The following is a 16,653-nucleotide window of genomic DNA, read 5'->3' as shown; positions in this document are numbered from 1 at the left end:
AATCCGGCCGTCCATAATTGCGCACGTAAGTCATCGCATCCTGGGAGTACTCATGCATGTGTCTAGGACTACCAATGTATGTCGATGGCAAAATATAGAGTCGACCAACATCTGTAATATCCGCATCACCATTCATTGCATCTCTTAAGTGAATATACTCTTCAGATCGCAACTTCGACTGATTGTATTGCATGTAATTAAGTCGTTCTGTCTCAACTTTAACATACATGTCAACTGCATACTGTTGAAATAACCGTCCATATCTCAGTAAATGGTTGTCATAGTTTTGGCGAATCATCATTCGATATGCGTAAAACTTCATTGAACTGACTTTTTTATTTGTCTCGACACCTAAAATCTTAAATTACCTATATGAAGTAGCAAACAAATATTTTATTTTACTAACCATTCACCGGATTTATCATCTTATATCCTAAATGATATCCGTCTTCTCTACGGCAGAACATGAGCGGATATTGCATTGCGTCGTAAGACCGATGTGTCTCACTTATCCGTTTTAGTGCGTTTTGATTTCTACATTTGATAACAATATCACTCGACTGCAAATTTTCTCCAACAACAACAACTGATATTTCGCTAACTGTAGGTGCATTATATTGTCTTTCATGTGACCCTGTTGGTCTTTTGTCCGCTTGTATGATTATACTATGATCATCTGTTGGCATACGTTCCAACGAAATCGTAAACAGTTTAATGAGGCCATTGTGTTCGTGTAACATTTGCTGCAATTGTTCGATTATTTCTCTTTTCATTGTATTGAAGATAGCACAACGCCGATTTACTTCATCATGTGAATCTCCCAGAAAGTAAATTTGGAGATATTTGTGTTCTTGATCTGGATGCGGCAACAGCGATCCAGCGAGATGAAACATTTGCCCATGAACGTGTATAATTGGAGGAAAGCTCTGTAGTTTCTGTCGAATATTGTTTGGCAAAAATACCTTAAACGTTGGATTGTAGTTTTCTTCATTTACAATTTGCTTTAAGAAATGGCTCGAGTGAGGAGATTCACCGTAAAGCAGCTGGAACAATGGCTGTGGTGGTGGGAGCAATTCTGGCAACGGTTCATTTTTAAATTTGACTGCATTGCAATATTGACAAACTACTGACATCTGACCGATTTGAACAGATGCGCTATATTGAATGTTTGGATCATATCGAAAACCTGCCCGTTCAAAGTTCACAAAAGAAAGATGTTGCCGCTGTTGTCGTCGAATAATCGCATGTTGTGATCTTACTTCATCACTTTGGCGAGCACGAACTTCCTTTCTTCTCGATCGTTGTTGCTGATTGTGAACTTCCCTTCTTCTCAATCGTTCTTGCTGATTGTATGTTTGGTTGACATCTTCTAATTGGTGCGTGCTGCTCTACAGCAGTCTATTTCGTGGTGATACCCTCTCAATAACACTTTCCCTTTGACGTGCTCTGCTATTTCGTGTTCTCCTTGCAGCCTGGGAACTCCGAGAAGTGTTACCATACGTACTGATTCTTGACAACGTAACAAATATCTAATTGGAAATGATCATTCATTTGCATAAAGTTCATATAAGGTTTTACGGACCAATAACTTACCTTTGAAAACTCCAAAAATGAATGAATTAAACTAAGGAAGCAGATCAATTGAATGATAAATTCCAATGTACATAAATCGGTATTCGCCAACACGCTAAATCACTTTCACTAAATAACTCACTTTTTAAAACAAAATATATCAATATATCAGTAAAGCAAGGCGCATTTTTATTGCCCTCTAAACTTTGCGTGTTCGATTGCAAAGCAAAATTGACGTTTAATTTAATTTGTGTTTGTTTCATAAAACTGCCATTTCCATAAACCAAAAATAGCACGTAACACAACCAAAATTACCATATAACCGCTGCAGCAAGAACAACCAAAATGTCGTGCTAGGTGGAAAATGAGATAAATATGTGGTGGATTAACAACCGAAATAATTAAAGATTGTAAGGGAGGTACCACGTCCTTTTTTTCGATAACGCCAAGCTTTATGGGTGAGAATGGTGTTGTTTCCTATAGCTCTATACCAATTTTCATGTTCCTACCTTAAACACTTTTGAAGATATTCACCTTGAAAAGTTCAGTTTGTATGGGAGGTACCACGCCCACTTCTCCGATTATCCCTTCTTTTATGTGTAAGAAGGCTTTTGATACCATATAGGTCTATACCAATTTTCAGGTCCCTACCTTGAACCCTTCTTCCCTTCACAGATATTCTGCTTAAAAAATTTAGTTTGTATAGGAGGTACCATACCACGCCCCCTTATTCGAGAGCCCCCGGTTTTATAGCTGAGAGTGGTGTTGTTATCCTGTAGCTCTGTACCAATTTTCATGTTCCTACCTTAAACAGTTTTGAAGATATTCGACTTGATAAATTCAATTTTTATGGGAGGTGCCACGCCCCCTTAATATTTTATTCTGATTTTAAGACATGACCTGCGCGTGGTAATAACAAACAAATCTCCCAAAGGAAGTATTTCATTTGAATCAGCCGTTTTCGAGTTTTAGCGTTACAACTATACACCATTTCGTTTTTATATATATAGATATTTAAAATTTTCAAAATTACTTACATATGCTGATTATCTATTTGTGTGTCCATTTTTGTTTGCTTATTTTTATTAAAAAAGCTTTTTGACAGCAAAAAGCATTTTACCTCACGTGGTGACTTTTTTAAGCTTTTTTAAGCTTTTTTCTTATGAGGTTTGAGCAAGAATAGTCTCACAAATTATGCCTCACAAGAAATCTCTCAAATATTTCCTCTCAACTCAGTTGAGAGTTTTTTTCAGAATAGGGCTGTTGATCTCGTCTTCCTCAGTTCGAACAAGTTCGATGAGCTTGTGCTCACTTTCATACAAGCTTTTGCTCTTTTTTGTGAGCTCTTGCTCAAATTTTGTTGAGCATGCCTATAGTTGACTCGCGTACACTAAAAAGGAATCATGGCTGAATATTTTGTGCCACAACGAAATACAAAATGTTATCAACAGCGTGAAGCAAGTTTAGCAAGTGAGGATAAAAAATTATACCGGTTTGTATTCTTAATTATAATTTTTTTTATATAATTAATAATAAAATGAAAATACATAAGTTTGATGATAGTAGCATCTGCTGGTTGGCTAATTATTTCTTTGAGGAGTCAGAAGAAACACGTGGTGGTGCCCTCAGCAAAATTGATAAAATTCGACTGTATTTAAGATTTTGTGCAGATCCTGGATTCCAAAATGGTATAGCCACAGATATCGGTGTCCATCAATCAACTGTGTCGCGAACTATTGCGGAAGTTGCGAAACTTATATCTTCCAAAGCAAGCGAGTGGATAAAATTCCCAAAAGATGGAGATGAAATAAAAGTTGCTCCAAGGAAAAGGCAAGCAAATTATTTCTTTCCATTTGCAATTGGAGTGATTGATTGCACTCATATAAAAATGAAAAAAAAGAGAGTGTGCTTATGACCGCACGACTGAAGTAAAACTTCTTTCTCTCTATCTATATCAGCGTTGTCCACGGCCTATGCGCACAATAGCGCACGGACAGTGCCAGACACCTCACACCAACATGTCGCGACAAGTGTCTGTGAAAGCCCGATTGTGCTACTGTATTCAACTTCTTAGGCAAACAAAGCAGAAGTTTGCGATCAGTTGACGCTAGAATAACCAACACAAGCATAACGTGCACACAGTCACGTTGGACAACACTGATCTATATATATATAAATGAAATGGTGTATAGTTGTAACGCTAAAACTCGAAAACGGATGAACCAAATGAAATACTTCCTTTGGGGGATTTGTTTGTTATTACCACGCGCAGGTCATGTCTTAAAATCAGAACAAAATATTAAGGGGGCGTGGCACCTCCCATACAAATTGAAATTTTCAAGTCGAATATCTTCAAAAGTGTTTAAGGTAGGAACATGAAAATTGGTACACAGATACAGGATAACAACACCACTCTCAGCTATAAAACCGGGGGCTATCGAATAAGGGGGCGTGGTACCTCCCATACAAAATAAATTTTTTAAGCAGAATATCTGTGAGAGGGTTCAAGGTAGGGACCTGAAAATTGGTTTAGACCTTTATGGTATCAAAAGCCTTCTAACACATAAAAGAAGGGGTAATCGGAAAAGGTGGCGTGGCACCTCCCATACAAACTGAATTTTTCAAGGTGAATATTTTCAAAAGTGTTTAAGGTAGGAACATGAAAATTGGTATATAGCTATAGGAAACAACACCATTCTCACCCATAAAACTTGGCGTTATCGAAAAAGGGGGCGTGGTACCTCCTATACAATCTTTAATTATTTTGGTTGCTAATCCACCATATATTTATCTCATTTTCCACCTAGCACGACATTTTGGTTGTTTCTTGCTATTTTTGTTTACTTATCGGTGACAGTAGCGGTTATATCGTAATTTTGGTTGTGTTACGTGCTATTTTTGGTTTATGGAAATGGGAGTTTTATGAAACAAACACAAATTTAATTAAACGTCAATTTTGCTTTGCAATCGAACACGCAAAATTTAGAGGGCAATAAAAATGCGCCTTGCTTTACTGATATATTGATAAATTTTGTTTTAAAAAGTGTGTTATTTAGTGAAAGTGATTTAGCGTGTTGGCGAATATTGATTTATGTACATTGGAATTTATCATTCAATTGATCTGCTTCCTTAGTTTAATTCATTCATTCTTGGAGTTTTCAAAGGTAAGTTATTGGTCCGTAAAACCTTATATGAACTTTATGCAAATGAATGATCATTTCCAATTAGATATTTGTTACGATGCCAAGAATCAGTACGTATGGTAACACTTCTCGGAGTTCCCAGGCTGCAAGTAGAACACGAAATAGCAGAGCACGTCAAAGGGAAATTGTTATTGAGAGGGTATCACCACGAAATAGACTGCTGGAGAATAGCACGCACCAGTTAGAAGATGTCAACCAAACATACAATCAGCAAGAGCGATTTAGAAGAAGGGAAGTTCACAATCAGCAACAACGATCGAGAAGAAAGGAAGTTCGTGCCCGCCAAAGTGATGAAGTAAGATCACAACATGCGATTATTCGACGACAACAGCGGCAACATCTTTCTTTTGTGAACTTTGAACGGGCAGGTTTTCGATATGATCCAAACATTCAATATAGCGCATCTGTTCAAATCGGTCAGATGTCAGTAGTTTGTCAATATTGCAATGCAGTCAAATTTAAAAATGAACCGCCAGGGTTATGTTGTGTCGGGGGAAAGGTTAAGTTGCCAGAATTGCTTCCACCACCACAGCCATTGTTCCAACTGCTTTACGGTGAATCTCCTCACTCGAGCCATTTCTTAAAGCACACTAAAATGTACAAGGATTGTTTTCAAATGACGTCGTTTGGCGGTGAAATAGTAAATGAACAAAACTACAATCCAACGTTTAAGGTATTTTTGCCAAACAATATTCGACAGAAACTACAGAGCTTTCCTCCAATTATACAGGTTCATGGGCAAATTTTTCATCTCGCTGAATCGCTGTTGCCGCATCCAGATCAAGAACACAAATATCTCCAAGTTTACTTTCTGGGAGATTCACATGATGAAGTAAATCGGCGTTGTGCTATCTTCAATACAACGAAAAGAGAAATAATCGAACAATTGCAGCAAATGTTACACGAACACAATGGCCTCATTAAACTGTTTACGATTTCGTTGGAACGTATGCCAACAGATGATCATAGTATAATCATACAAGCGGACAAAAGACCAACAGGGACACATGAAAGACAATAGAATGCACCTACAGTTAGCGAAATATCAGTTGTTGTTGTTGGAGAAAATTTGCAGTCGAGTGATATTGTTATCAAACGTAGAAATCAAAACGCACTAAAACGGATAAGTGAGACACATCGGTCTTACGACGCAATGCAATATCCGCTCATGTTCTGCCGTGGAGAAGACGGATATCACTTAGGATATAAGATGATAAATCCCGTGAATGGTTAGTAAAAAAACATTTTTGTTTGCTACTTCATATAGGTAATTTAAGCTTTTAGGTGTCGAGACAAATAAAAAAGTCAGTTCAATGAAGTTTTACGCATATCGAATGATGATTCGCCAAAACTATGACAACCACTTACTGAGATATAGACGGTTAGTTCAACAGTATGCAGTTGACATGTACGTTAAAGTTGAGACAGAACGACTAAATTACATGCGATACACCCAGTCGAAGTTGCGATCTGAAGAGTATATTCACTTAAGAGATGCAATGAATGGTGATGCGGATATTACAGATATTGGTCGACTCTATATTTTGCCATCGACATACATTGGTAGCCCTAGACACATGCATGAGTACTCCCAGGATGCGATGACTTACATGCTCAATTATGGACGGCCAGATTTGTTTCTTACATTTACTTGCAATCCAAAATGGCCAGACATTACGAATCTATTGCATAACGGTCAATCACCAAGCGATCGCCACGAGGTTACAGCACGCGTGTTTAAACAAAAACTCAGATGTTTGATGGACTTTATTACGAAACAACGTGTATATAGCACTGTTCGATGCTGGATGTACTCATGGTTTTTTTCAAAAGAGCTGCTGCGAATCGGAAATGGACAAGTTCCGATAGATCCTTGCAGTGGATTAATATCGATTCCAACTACTATTTGCCAATTCACATCTAATAAATATGAACTAATCAGTAGTGTATATCCAAATATTGCTCAAAATTATGGTAACTACGATTGGTTAAGCACGCGCGCAATTTTAGCAGCAAAAAATACGGATGTCAACGACTTGAATTGGACGATTCAAAATAAAATTCCGGGAGATCTGCGGTCATATACATCAATCGATCGCGTTGAAAATGAAGACGAGGTAGTAAATTACCCAGTGGAGTTCTTAAACTCTTTGATGCCGCCTGAAGTGCCGCCTCATAATTTGCGTCTCAAAGTTAGGTCTGTAGCTATTATGCTACGGAATCTTCATGCTCCCAAACTGTGCAATGGTACTCGACTGATTGTGACCAAGCTAATGGACAATTTAATAGTGGCAAGCATTTTGAAAGGCCCGTTCAAGGGAGAGGAATGCTTACTTCCCCGAATTCCATTAACTTCAACAGATTTGCCATTCCAATTCAGACGTTTGCAGTTCCCAGTGAAACTTGCATTTGCGATGACAATAAACACGTCACAAGGGCAGTCGCTGGAAGTGTGCGGCATAAGTTTAGAAATGTCTTGCTTTTCACTTGGCCAGCTCTATGTGGCGTGTTCCCGTGTTGGAAAACCTTCCTCACTGTTTATTTACGCCGCGGATCAGAAAACCAAAAATATCGTGTACCGTGCAGCCCTAAACTAAATATGTACTAAAATTATATATTTTCGAGACTCGATTAAAACTAATAAAATTGAATGAGAATAGTACAAACTTAATTCTATTAAATTGTCAACAAATCCCGGACGCGATGTGTCAGCATTATTGAAAAGAGTAGCATTTTTCAAGCAATTAAATTCAAAAAGCATTAATGTACCCTCGAAAAAAATATTTATCAGGCAGGTTCTGGCAATTTCAGTAAAATTTGTAAAAATTTTGTCAAATTAGCTACAGAAGGTATTTTCCACAAAATTTCACTCGGAAGTAAATTGCAGAACCTGCCTGTATATCATGTTTTTTTATTTAAATTTTTTATCAAAAACAGTTCAAAAATCTCAGCAATAATTTTTTCTTCACTATTTTTCAATATTGGGAATTTGTCAAGGACAAAAAAGGCGGTATTTAAAGTATACACAATGAAATTAGGAAAAATTGTTCATATTCCATTAAAACCAATACCGGTGTAATTTTTGAAATAAAAAAACATCTATTTTGGGCAGAACGAAGTTTGCCGGGTCAGCTAATCTATATGTATATATATGAATGTGTGTATGCAATATATACAGGTATGCACATATACATTTATTTATTTCCTACAAATATTTAAATTTATTTTATGTTTTCATTAGTAAATTAATATTTTTGCATAGATCTTTTATTTTTTTGCATTGTTTTATTCGTTATTTTCATTATTGGGTACATCAGTAATTACTCCGGTTGATTGTAAAACCGAGACAATAGGCTTATGATACGAGAAATACGATACATATATTTTAGAATTAAAATTAGACAGAAATCTAGAAAAAACTGCATCGATTGTTGTTCCATGTCTTGTAGTTGGCTCATTACGGTCATTATTCATTTGTAATTCTAATTTATCTCGTAGAAAGTTTATCAAGAGTTGTCCATTTTCGGATGCGAAATTGATATTGAAATCTCCTGCTAAGATTAGTGGCAACGTATGATAGTTTTCTCCTAGTTCTTCAGAACCTACTCGACCATAAATCATAAGTCTTCTGTATATAAACTTTATGATATTATTAACTGTGTTATTGGCCGAAATGTAAACATTTACCATTATGATGTTTGTTCCATCGTCCAAAACACAGTGAGCAGCACATATATCACCAATTGATGACTGACCAATATCAACTTCGCGAATATGTCGTAATAGAATGTCCATGTTCGAAGTTACTATATTCGAGGTATCATTCGATTTCTGATAAATTGCCACTCCTGCTGATCTAACATTTTTACGCTTGAATTTCGCAATACAATCAAAATTCGGGATGTCAATGTTTTCATCGTCATTTGACCAGGTTTCTGATAAAAACAGGATTATGTAGTTGTGCGTGCCGAAACTCAAAGAGTCACGCCCGGAACACATAGAGCGGGGCAGGCTGCAAGCGACATCTGTCAAATATTAAAATACACACGTTCTTATGGGCACAGTTATGTAGTTGTGCAGCTGTCTAAATAACTGTGTCCTTAAGAATGTGTGTATTTCAATATCAGATTCAGATGGCGCTTGCAGTCTGTCGCGTTCTATGTGTTCAGCACATCAATCTGTCGAAGCATTGACGCGACGAGACGCGAAAGAAACTAACAAACGATCGCCGATTGTTACCGATCGCCGATTGTTACCGCTTCCCTTGCCGCTGTAACAGCTTCGCCTTCCAACGTGCGTAAATATGTATTCATATGTATGAACTTGCATAAGGAGCATGCATGCATGTGTTTATGTCTCCATATTCATATTCATGCATACATATATTTATGTCTCTTCATATTCTTGCGTATGTGAGACAGAGACATAATGTATTTTGTACACATTTTCGGTGTCAAAATGAAACAAAAGATAAACAAGCAAAACGAAATTCTTCGTTGGGAGTCTCTTCATATTCTCTTCTTCGGCATATATGCCTTGTCATCATATGCCGTAAATACATATATTTCTGTCTCTTCATATTCTCGGTTAGAATATGTGAGAGAATTGTAAACAATGTTAAAATTGCGAGGCGAATTCCGACCTTACATACAATGTTAACAAATTTTATGTTCTCTTTCTATACTTTTAAGTTCTCTGGTTCTTGCAAATTTGTTTACATGCACACATAATTACATATGTATGTACGTGAATATGCGCGACCGCTTGGTCTTTTAATATGTACATGTGAAAATGTTCAATACTCCTCTTATTCATGTGTACAGTCAATCCCGGTTAAGTAGTACTCCGCTTAAATGAAAGTCATCCCTCTTAACTGCCTATATCTTGCTGCATCTCACGGTTTGTTTTTTGAAATACATTTAAACTATTGTTTTAAGTATGTACGACTCGGTTAAGTATCCGCAGTCGCTTATGTACCATATTATATTTTTATTTTTGACAAACCACAAAAATCTGTATCTTTGATTGTGCCACATAACCGGGATTGACTGTATTTTACGTGGCTTGCAAAAATCTGCGTCGATATGTATGCAAGCTCATACATACATATTTACGCAAGTTTGTTGGCGAAGCTGTTAGCGCGGCAAGGGAAGCGGTAACAATAGACAATCGTTCGCTTATTGTTTCGGCACAGCTAGGATTTTCTACCAACAACACAATGCTGTGTCGACAGATTGACTCGTTGACATGGAAGCAAAAAACGCGAGCTTCGCCATTGGTTGTCCGTCTCAACGGAGATTTCGCATGAAGCATTGAGTGTACATACATATGTACTGCATCTAGACAAATTTACAAACATTATCCCTATGGTCTAGCATATTTGTTTACATGCACACATAATTATATATGAGCACATGTGCGACCGCTTGGTCTTTTAACATGATATCGAAACTTTTAATAATTAAAGGAAATATAAGTATGTATGTACATATACACTAGCCAGAAAAAGTCTTCGCTCATGGTTTTTTTAACTTTAATTTTTCGCAAATAACATTATTAAAATTATATTGAAGCAAAAATTCTGAGAACATCAGTTAGCCATAGCTTAAGCAACACGTATGCAAAATATTGTTGAAATTGTTTGCATAGAAACTAAGATAACGGCACATTTACCGTTAGGCTTGAGCGAAACGAGCAGAAAAAGTCTCCGCTCACATGAACTTTTTTAGTTTATTTTAACGTGGCACTGTAATAGGACGCTGCTTTATTGATTATTTATTTACAGAATTAAAAATTTGTAAGCTGTAAGTAAAATTTTGTGGTCTTGCAACAGGTTTGTTTTAAAATAATTTATTTTAGTAACAATGAACGAAAAACGAAAAGAAATTGGTGTGGATGAAAGGAAAATTATTACAAAATTAAGAGAAAGGGGTAAAACTTTTCGCGAAATTGGAGTAATAGTTGGTAGAGCTGAGTCCTCAATTAGATACGTTAGCAAAGCCTTTAACACAACTGGAATCATTACTTCAAAACCTCGTTCCGGTCGCCCAAAAATATTAACAGACCGGGAAACAAGGAAAGTTATATCTTTGGTCAAAAGAAATCCCCGCCTTACGTCTGCGCAGATAGCGAAAGATGTTAAAGAACGTTTTCAAAAACAAATTTGTAGTGATACGGCTAGAAAAATTTTGAAAAGGGCTGGTTTTAAAGCTAGAATAGCACGTAAAAAGCCGTTTGTATCCCTAAAAAAATCGTATGAAGCGTTTAGCGTTCGCCAACGAGCATATAAATAAGCCTCTATCATTTTGGGAATCAGTTTTGTGGTCTGATGAAACAAAATATTGCATTTTCGGAATAAAAGGAAGGAAATTGGTATGGAGAAAACCTGGCACGGCGTTGGATGTCCACAATCTCTAATCGACGGTGAAACACGGTGGCGGAGGAGTTTTGCTGTGGGGGTGTATGTCAGCAAGTGGAGTAGGGGAAATAGAATTCATTGATTGCATAATGAATAAGTTTGTTTACTTAAATATCTTGAAGCAAAAAATGAAGGAAAGTGCTGTGAAATTGGGGTAACCTGGGGTGTTGTACTTTCAGCAGGACAACGACCTAAAGCATACTGCTGACATTATTCGCCTTTGGCTCCTTTATAATGCTCCAAAGTTGTTACATACACCTCCAAAATCACCTGACCTCAACCCCATAGAGCATTTGTGGGCTCTATTGGAACGTAGAATCCGCACACATACCATCACCAGCAAGGATATGCTGAAAAATGTCGTCCTGGAAGAATGGTCCAAAATATCCGTGGAAGAAACAACGAAACTTGTGCATTCGATGCCCAAAAGGCTGGCTGAAGTTCTAAAGTGTCGGGGTTATCCTACCAGTTACTAATTACTTTTATGTATTTGTTTTGATTTAAAAACTTTTTATTATATGAGCGTAGACTTTTTCTGATACTTATTTTTAGAATTCACAAGAAAATGTGTCTTATTTTATTTTCTAAAAAACGAAATACTCATTAAAACATTTTTGTGTTATCTTTTAATGCCAATGTTTAATTACATACAAAAAATAAATAATTTAAAACAGCTGTTTGGATTTTATTAAGTTTCAAAAACATTTGTTTATCATGAGCGGAGACTTTTTCTGGCTAGTGTACATATGTATTTTTGTATATAGTAAATACATATATGACCTGTCAAACCCATATAAAATGTATATTTAGGTAGTAATACTTGCAAAGATTTTATGGTATACAAATACATAGGTCAAATTCAAAATACACACTTATGTTTTTTCATAACAAATATACATATGTATGTATACCGATCTATAAATTATAAGCAGAGTCGTTTGAGCATAGTAAATAAGCGAATCTGTACGCATACATTACTTTACATTGGAATTCGCATTATTTTTCTCATTTAACAGTGAAAATGCTCAATTCTGCTATATTCGTGGTGAAACACGCTTATAACTTGTCTGTGGTGAAACTGGACCATCTCGACCGAGTTAGCCAAAAATATTTTTACGATCTCCGCGCCGTGAACCTTCTCTATATTAAACGTTCTCTGTCTATATTATACGTTCTCTGCGTTCACCTCGCCTGATTACACTTAGGCGAATCACACTTAGGCGAATCACACTAAGGCGAATCACACTAAGGCGAATCACACTTAGGCGAATCACACTTAGGCGAATCACACTTTTCACCAGTTTACTCCCCAAGCCAAGCGCGCCTAAAGAAGTTTTACTTCAAAAACCACAAATCAAAGTAATAATGAGTATATTTGTAGAAAAGGCTTCCACTCTATAAATGTGCCTGCACTTGTGATGGAAAAGAACTATTTACTAGCGTTGACATATCCTGGCCTGGTTCAGTTCATGATTCACGCATCCTACGAAACAGGGGATGAGGGCTATGGAATATGTCCATAGCTAATGACACCATTCCGGAACCCAACAACTGAAGTAGAAAAAAAAGTAAATCTCTAACGTATAGTTCGAACTGAGCATGGTGAGATCAAACCTGAGCAGTGAGTAAAAGCAAATACATCAAATTTTATCATGCATACGACAAGCACCTTCGATCGAGTCAGAGCAAAAAGCTCACGTTTTATACATGAGACCCAATATGTCAAAGTCGTGTATTATTTTAAATGTTCCTGCTTGTGCCAGCCATTCTGTTTTCTACTGTTATGAGTTGTAAGTTTGAATAATCGGGTGTACTTCTGGCGGGCATGGTGGTAGTAATATTCTAGAAAAGAATATCAGTACATATTTAGTTAAGTATCCTGCTTTCGTGAATTACTTTCTCAGTGAATACGGTACTATTTCAGTCTCCCTTGCTTAGTTCTTAATCTCCTATTTTTTCTTAAAAATACTATTTGTCCTGGTAGATATGTCTTTATTTCTTGCTTATAAACCAAGCCTTTAAAGAGGCTGAGTTCAAAGATGGCTCATTATTAATAACTATTGATTTTGGTACTCTATTGCTTTTCTATTTAGACGTTTTGTTACTGTGTATTTTGTAAATTTTTCTAAAGCTTTCATAACGATTTTTCCTTCTTTCTGTAAATTTTGGTTCAGATGACTTTTGTACTTATTTTCTTGTGAAACATTTCCCTCTCGTTGGATAATGCTCTTCGGCTTTGCTTAAAGTTCTCGAAATGAAGGTGATTGGTCTACCGCCTTGCGATAGGACAGCACCTAATGCAAAATCAGAGACGTCGGTTGTTAGTTCAAAATCAAAAATTTGGATGCATTGAGATGTGTGCCGAATATCCTAAGATTACACGTCTCGATGGTAAATAGGGAGGGTCGATTCCGAACTTTTTTCGATTCGGAATTTCTAATAGTGCGGAAAAGTTGCCTTAGTACTTCCTGATTCCAATGCAACTTTTTGTTTTGAGATCGGATTGCATCTTCAACCCCAACTCCGGCCTTGAAATAAACAAAAAGTTATTTGTCACGTAATTTGCTACCGAAATGGTGTACGTGATCATGGCCGTAGGACGAACCGTTCTCGAGATACGAGCGAAAAGGCGGCGCGCCACAGCGCAAGGTTAAAATCGGCTTGCGGCCACAGTTCTTGACGTTGATTTCGCCGAGTGCTATCACTCACATTCATTCATCTACGCCAAAGGACACGTTCGGATAGGTCTCCACACAAATATTTTTTCATCGAGTTCCTTCACTCTTGTCGGTGATTTCGCTGAGTTATATCACTTACATTCATTTCCCTGCGCCATACGACACGTTCGGACTGGTCTCCACATAAATATTTTCTCATCGAATTCCTTCGATCTTGTCGTTCATTTCGCCGAGTGCTATCACTTATAATCTCTCAACAGAACACAGAACTCAAAATATTTGTATCTAAATTTAAATTTAGACAGAAATGTCCTGTGTTTGCCATATATCCGTCCCAGTTACCTATTTACCAGGATGTTCTTTTGTGTTATCAGTTTGAAAGATTTCGTATAGGGCGACTCCGAGGCGACAACTATGAACCTAGGAGTAAAGAGGTTACAGAAATAGTTACAAAAAAGGTTGAAAATACTTTCAAAAAGTCATCTATTCCGATAGTTTCACACACCAGAGTTGTACAAATGCTCACCACATACCATAAGAAATTTCTGACTCTTAAACAAATGTTTTTAAGGAACCCAATAGGTTTTAGCTCTAAAAGAGACGACTTTGTCTCTTCTGCCGGAAAATTATTTGACATCGCTGCTTGTAAATGTATTTATTTTTCTTCTTGCACTTGTCCGAAGGAAAGGAAAGTTCCTATCAATGAACAACCATTTCTCTTGGACCAGAGAACCAGAAGAATTGGTCGCATTGGAAGTGTTGATCTACCTGAAACAAAAAAGATTACAAAGAAAAATGAATGTAAAGAAAAGCTTTCAAAACGTCATTCAACATCAACACTTACCAGAAAAGTATCAGCTAGAACACGTGACCATTCAGATCAGCCAGACTCTCATACAGACGACAACAATGTAGGTGCGTCGCACATGGATTCTTCCAAAAACGATGCTGATGATGAATTTTCTCTTCCATCCTCTAAAACCAAACAAAACACACTAGTATTAGAACACACTGCATTAGCTGCCCAAAGATTTAGAGTAAGTGATAGAGCAGCGGCCTTGATTGTTTCATCGGCTTTTCTGGATGCCGGTTTGATAACAAAGGATCAGGCTAGCTTTGTCACTGACAAATGCAAGATTAGTCGGGCAAAAAAAAGTGTTGGAGTTAAGCTCCAGAACACCGAAAGTATTGACTCTGTATATGGGCTGTATTTTGACGGCCGCAAAGACAATACACTTACACAAGTCAGCGAAGGTGAAAAGTACTACCGCGACACTGTCAAAGAGGAACATATTTCTCTTATAGCGGAACCTGGTTGTCATTACGTTGGCCACGTCACTTCTCCTTCCGGGTCAGCTGAGGATGAGACGCAAGCTATATGGCAACATTTACAAGACAATTCAGTTGATGTGGAACATCTAGAAGTTGTCGGTGCTGATGGCACCAACACGAACACAGGTTGGAAAGGTGGAATCATTCGGAAACTAGAAGAAAGAATAGGTAGGCCATTACAGTGGGTTGTTTGCCTTCTACATTTCAACGAACTTCCATTTCGTGCTTTTTTCATACACATAGATGGTGTCTCAAAGAGTCCAAATACATTCTCTGACGACATAGGTAAACTGCTCCCTGATTGTGAGAAGTTGCCTGTTGTCAAATTTACCTTCTGAGGTTATTAATCCGACCCAACTTAGCACAGACCAAGCTTATCTCTATAAAATATCAGAAGCTGTTATTTCCGGTCAATGTTCCTCAGATTTAGCGTCGATGCATCCAGGTAACATGTGCAAATCTCGCTGGCTCACCTGTGCAAATAGAATTCTGAGATTATACATTTCTACTGACAAACCAACAAAGGAAATAAAGATTTTGGTCAAGTACATACTTACAGTTTACTCACCTTTGTGGTTTTCAATAAGATTCAACAGTTCTATCAAAGATGACTCGCGCCATCTCTATGCTACAATTCAAAGGTCGAGATACTTTCCTGATAAACTGCGCAAAGTTGTCGATTCAGAATGCTTTCTTTGCTCTTCCAGAAAACATTCTCCTTAGTATGATGACTGACGAACGGATAGAAGTCAGAAAGTTGGCCCTTGACCGTCTTCTGGCAGCCAGAAAAGCAGAGTCTGACACTGTAAATGGAAGGGTTAGATGTAATAAAGTGCGAAATCTGAATTTCAAAGCTAATAATTATTACGATATGATTAACTGGAAGACTATTACCATGATTGTTCCACCAGTTCTTTGTTCAGTTTCTAACGAAGAACTTATAAAAGGGCTGTCGGGAGACACTGCAGAGGTATGGAAATTTAGTGAATTCCCCTCTCACACCGTGGCAGTCGAGAGAACCGTCAAACTGGTGACAGAGGCATCTTCTAAAGTTATTGGCCCCCAATCCCGTGATCGTTTTATACACTCTACACTAAAATCTAGGCAACAAGTGCCAACGTTTAGTACAAAGTCTGATTTTATCAATAAATTTGACACAGATTCAGGCTAAAACAAGCCGACATATGGTTGGTTGATTGGGTTGGGCTTGGGAGGAACCCGAAGAGCAGCCACCTCCACGCGGTGGGTTCTGGGTGACCAATACAGGTTAGCTGAGAGCTGCAACAATTTTCACCTTGCGCTGTGGCGCGCCGCCTTTTCGCTCGTATCTCGGGAACGGTTCGTCCTACGGCCATTATCACATATACCATTTCGGTAGCAAATGACGTGACAAATAACTTGTTCACGATTTTAGGCGAATTTCCGAAATTTCAAGGCCGGAGTTCGGGTT

At 37.5% G+C, this 16,653-nt stretch overlaps 2 protein-coding genes across 3 annotated transcripts in view; both read left to right on the top strand.

The window, feature by feature from the left end:
• Positions 1-8,455, top strand: part of LOC125775357 (uncharacterized) — a 322,796-nt gene extending 314,341 nt beyond the window's left edge. For both annotated transcript variants that reach the window (XM_049445856.1, XM_049445857.1), the window contains exon 2: positions 2,429-8,455. In XM_049445856.1, coding sequence (XP_049301813.1) covers positions 6,089-7,372 — 1,284 coding nt within the window. In that variant the 5' untranslated portion in view covers positions 2,429-6,088 and the 3' untranslated portion in view covers positions 7,373-8,455. The remainder of the gene's footprint in view (positions 1-2,428) is intronic.
• The window catches only part of LOC125780334 (uncharacterized), a 386,491-nt gene that overhangs the window by 163,245 nt on the left and 206,593 nt on the right, over positions 1-16,653 (top strand). The gene's annotated exons all lie outside the window — the stretch shown is intronic.

Source organism: Bactrocera dorsalis, chromosome 1, assembly GCF_023373825.1.
Source record: "Bactrocera dorsalis isolate Fly_Bdor chromosome 1, ASM2337382v1, whole genome shotgun sequence".
In the NCBI taxonomy this organism is placed as follows: Eukaryota; Metazoa; Arthropoda; class Insecta; order Diptera; family Tephritidae; genus Bactrocera; species Bactrocera dorsalis.
This window is presented reverse-complemented; position numbering and strand designations above follow the sequence as displayed.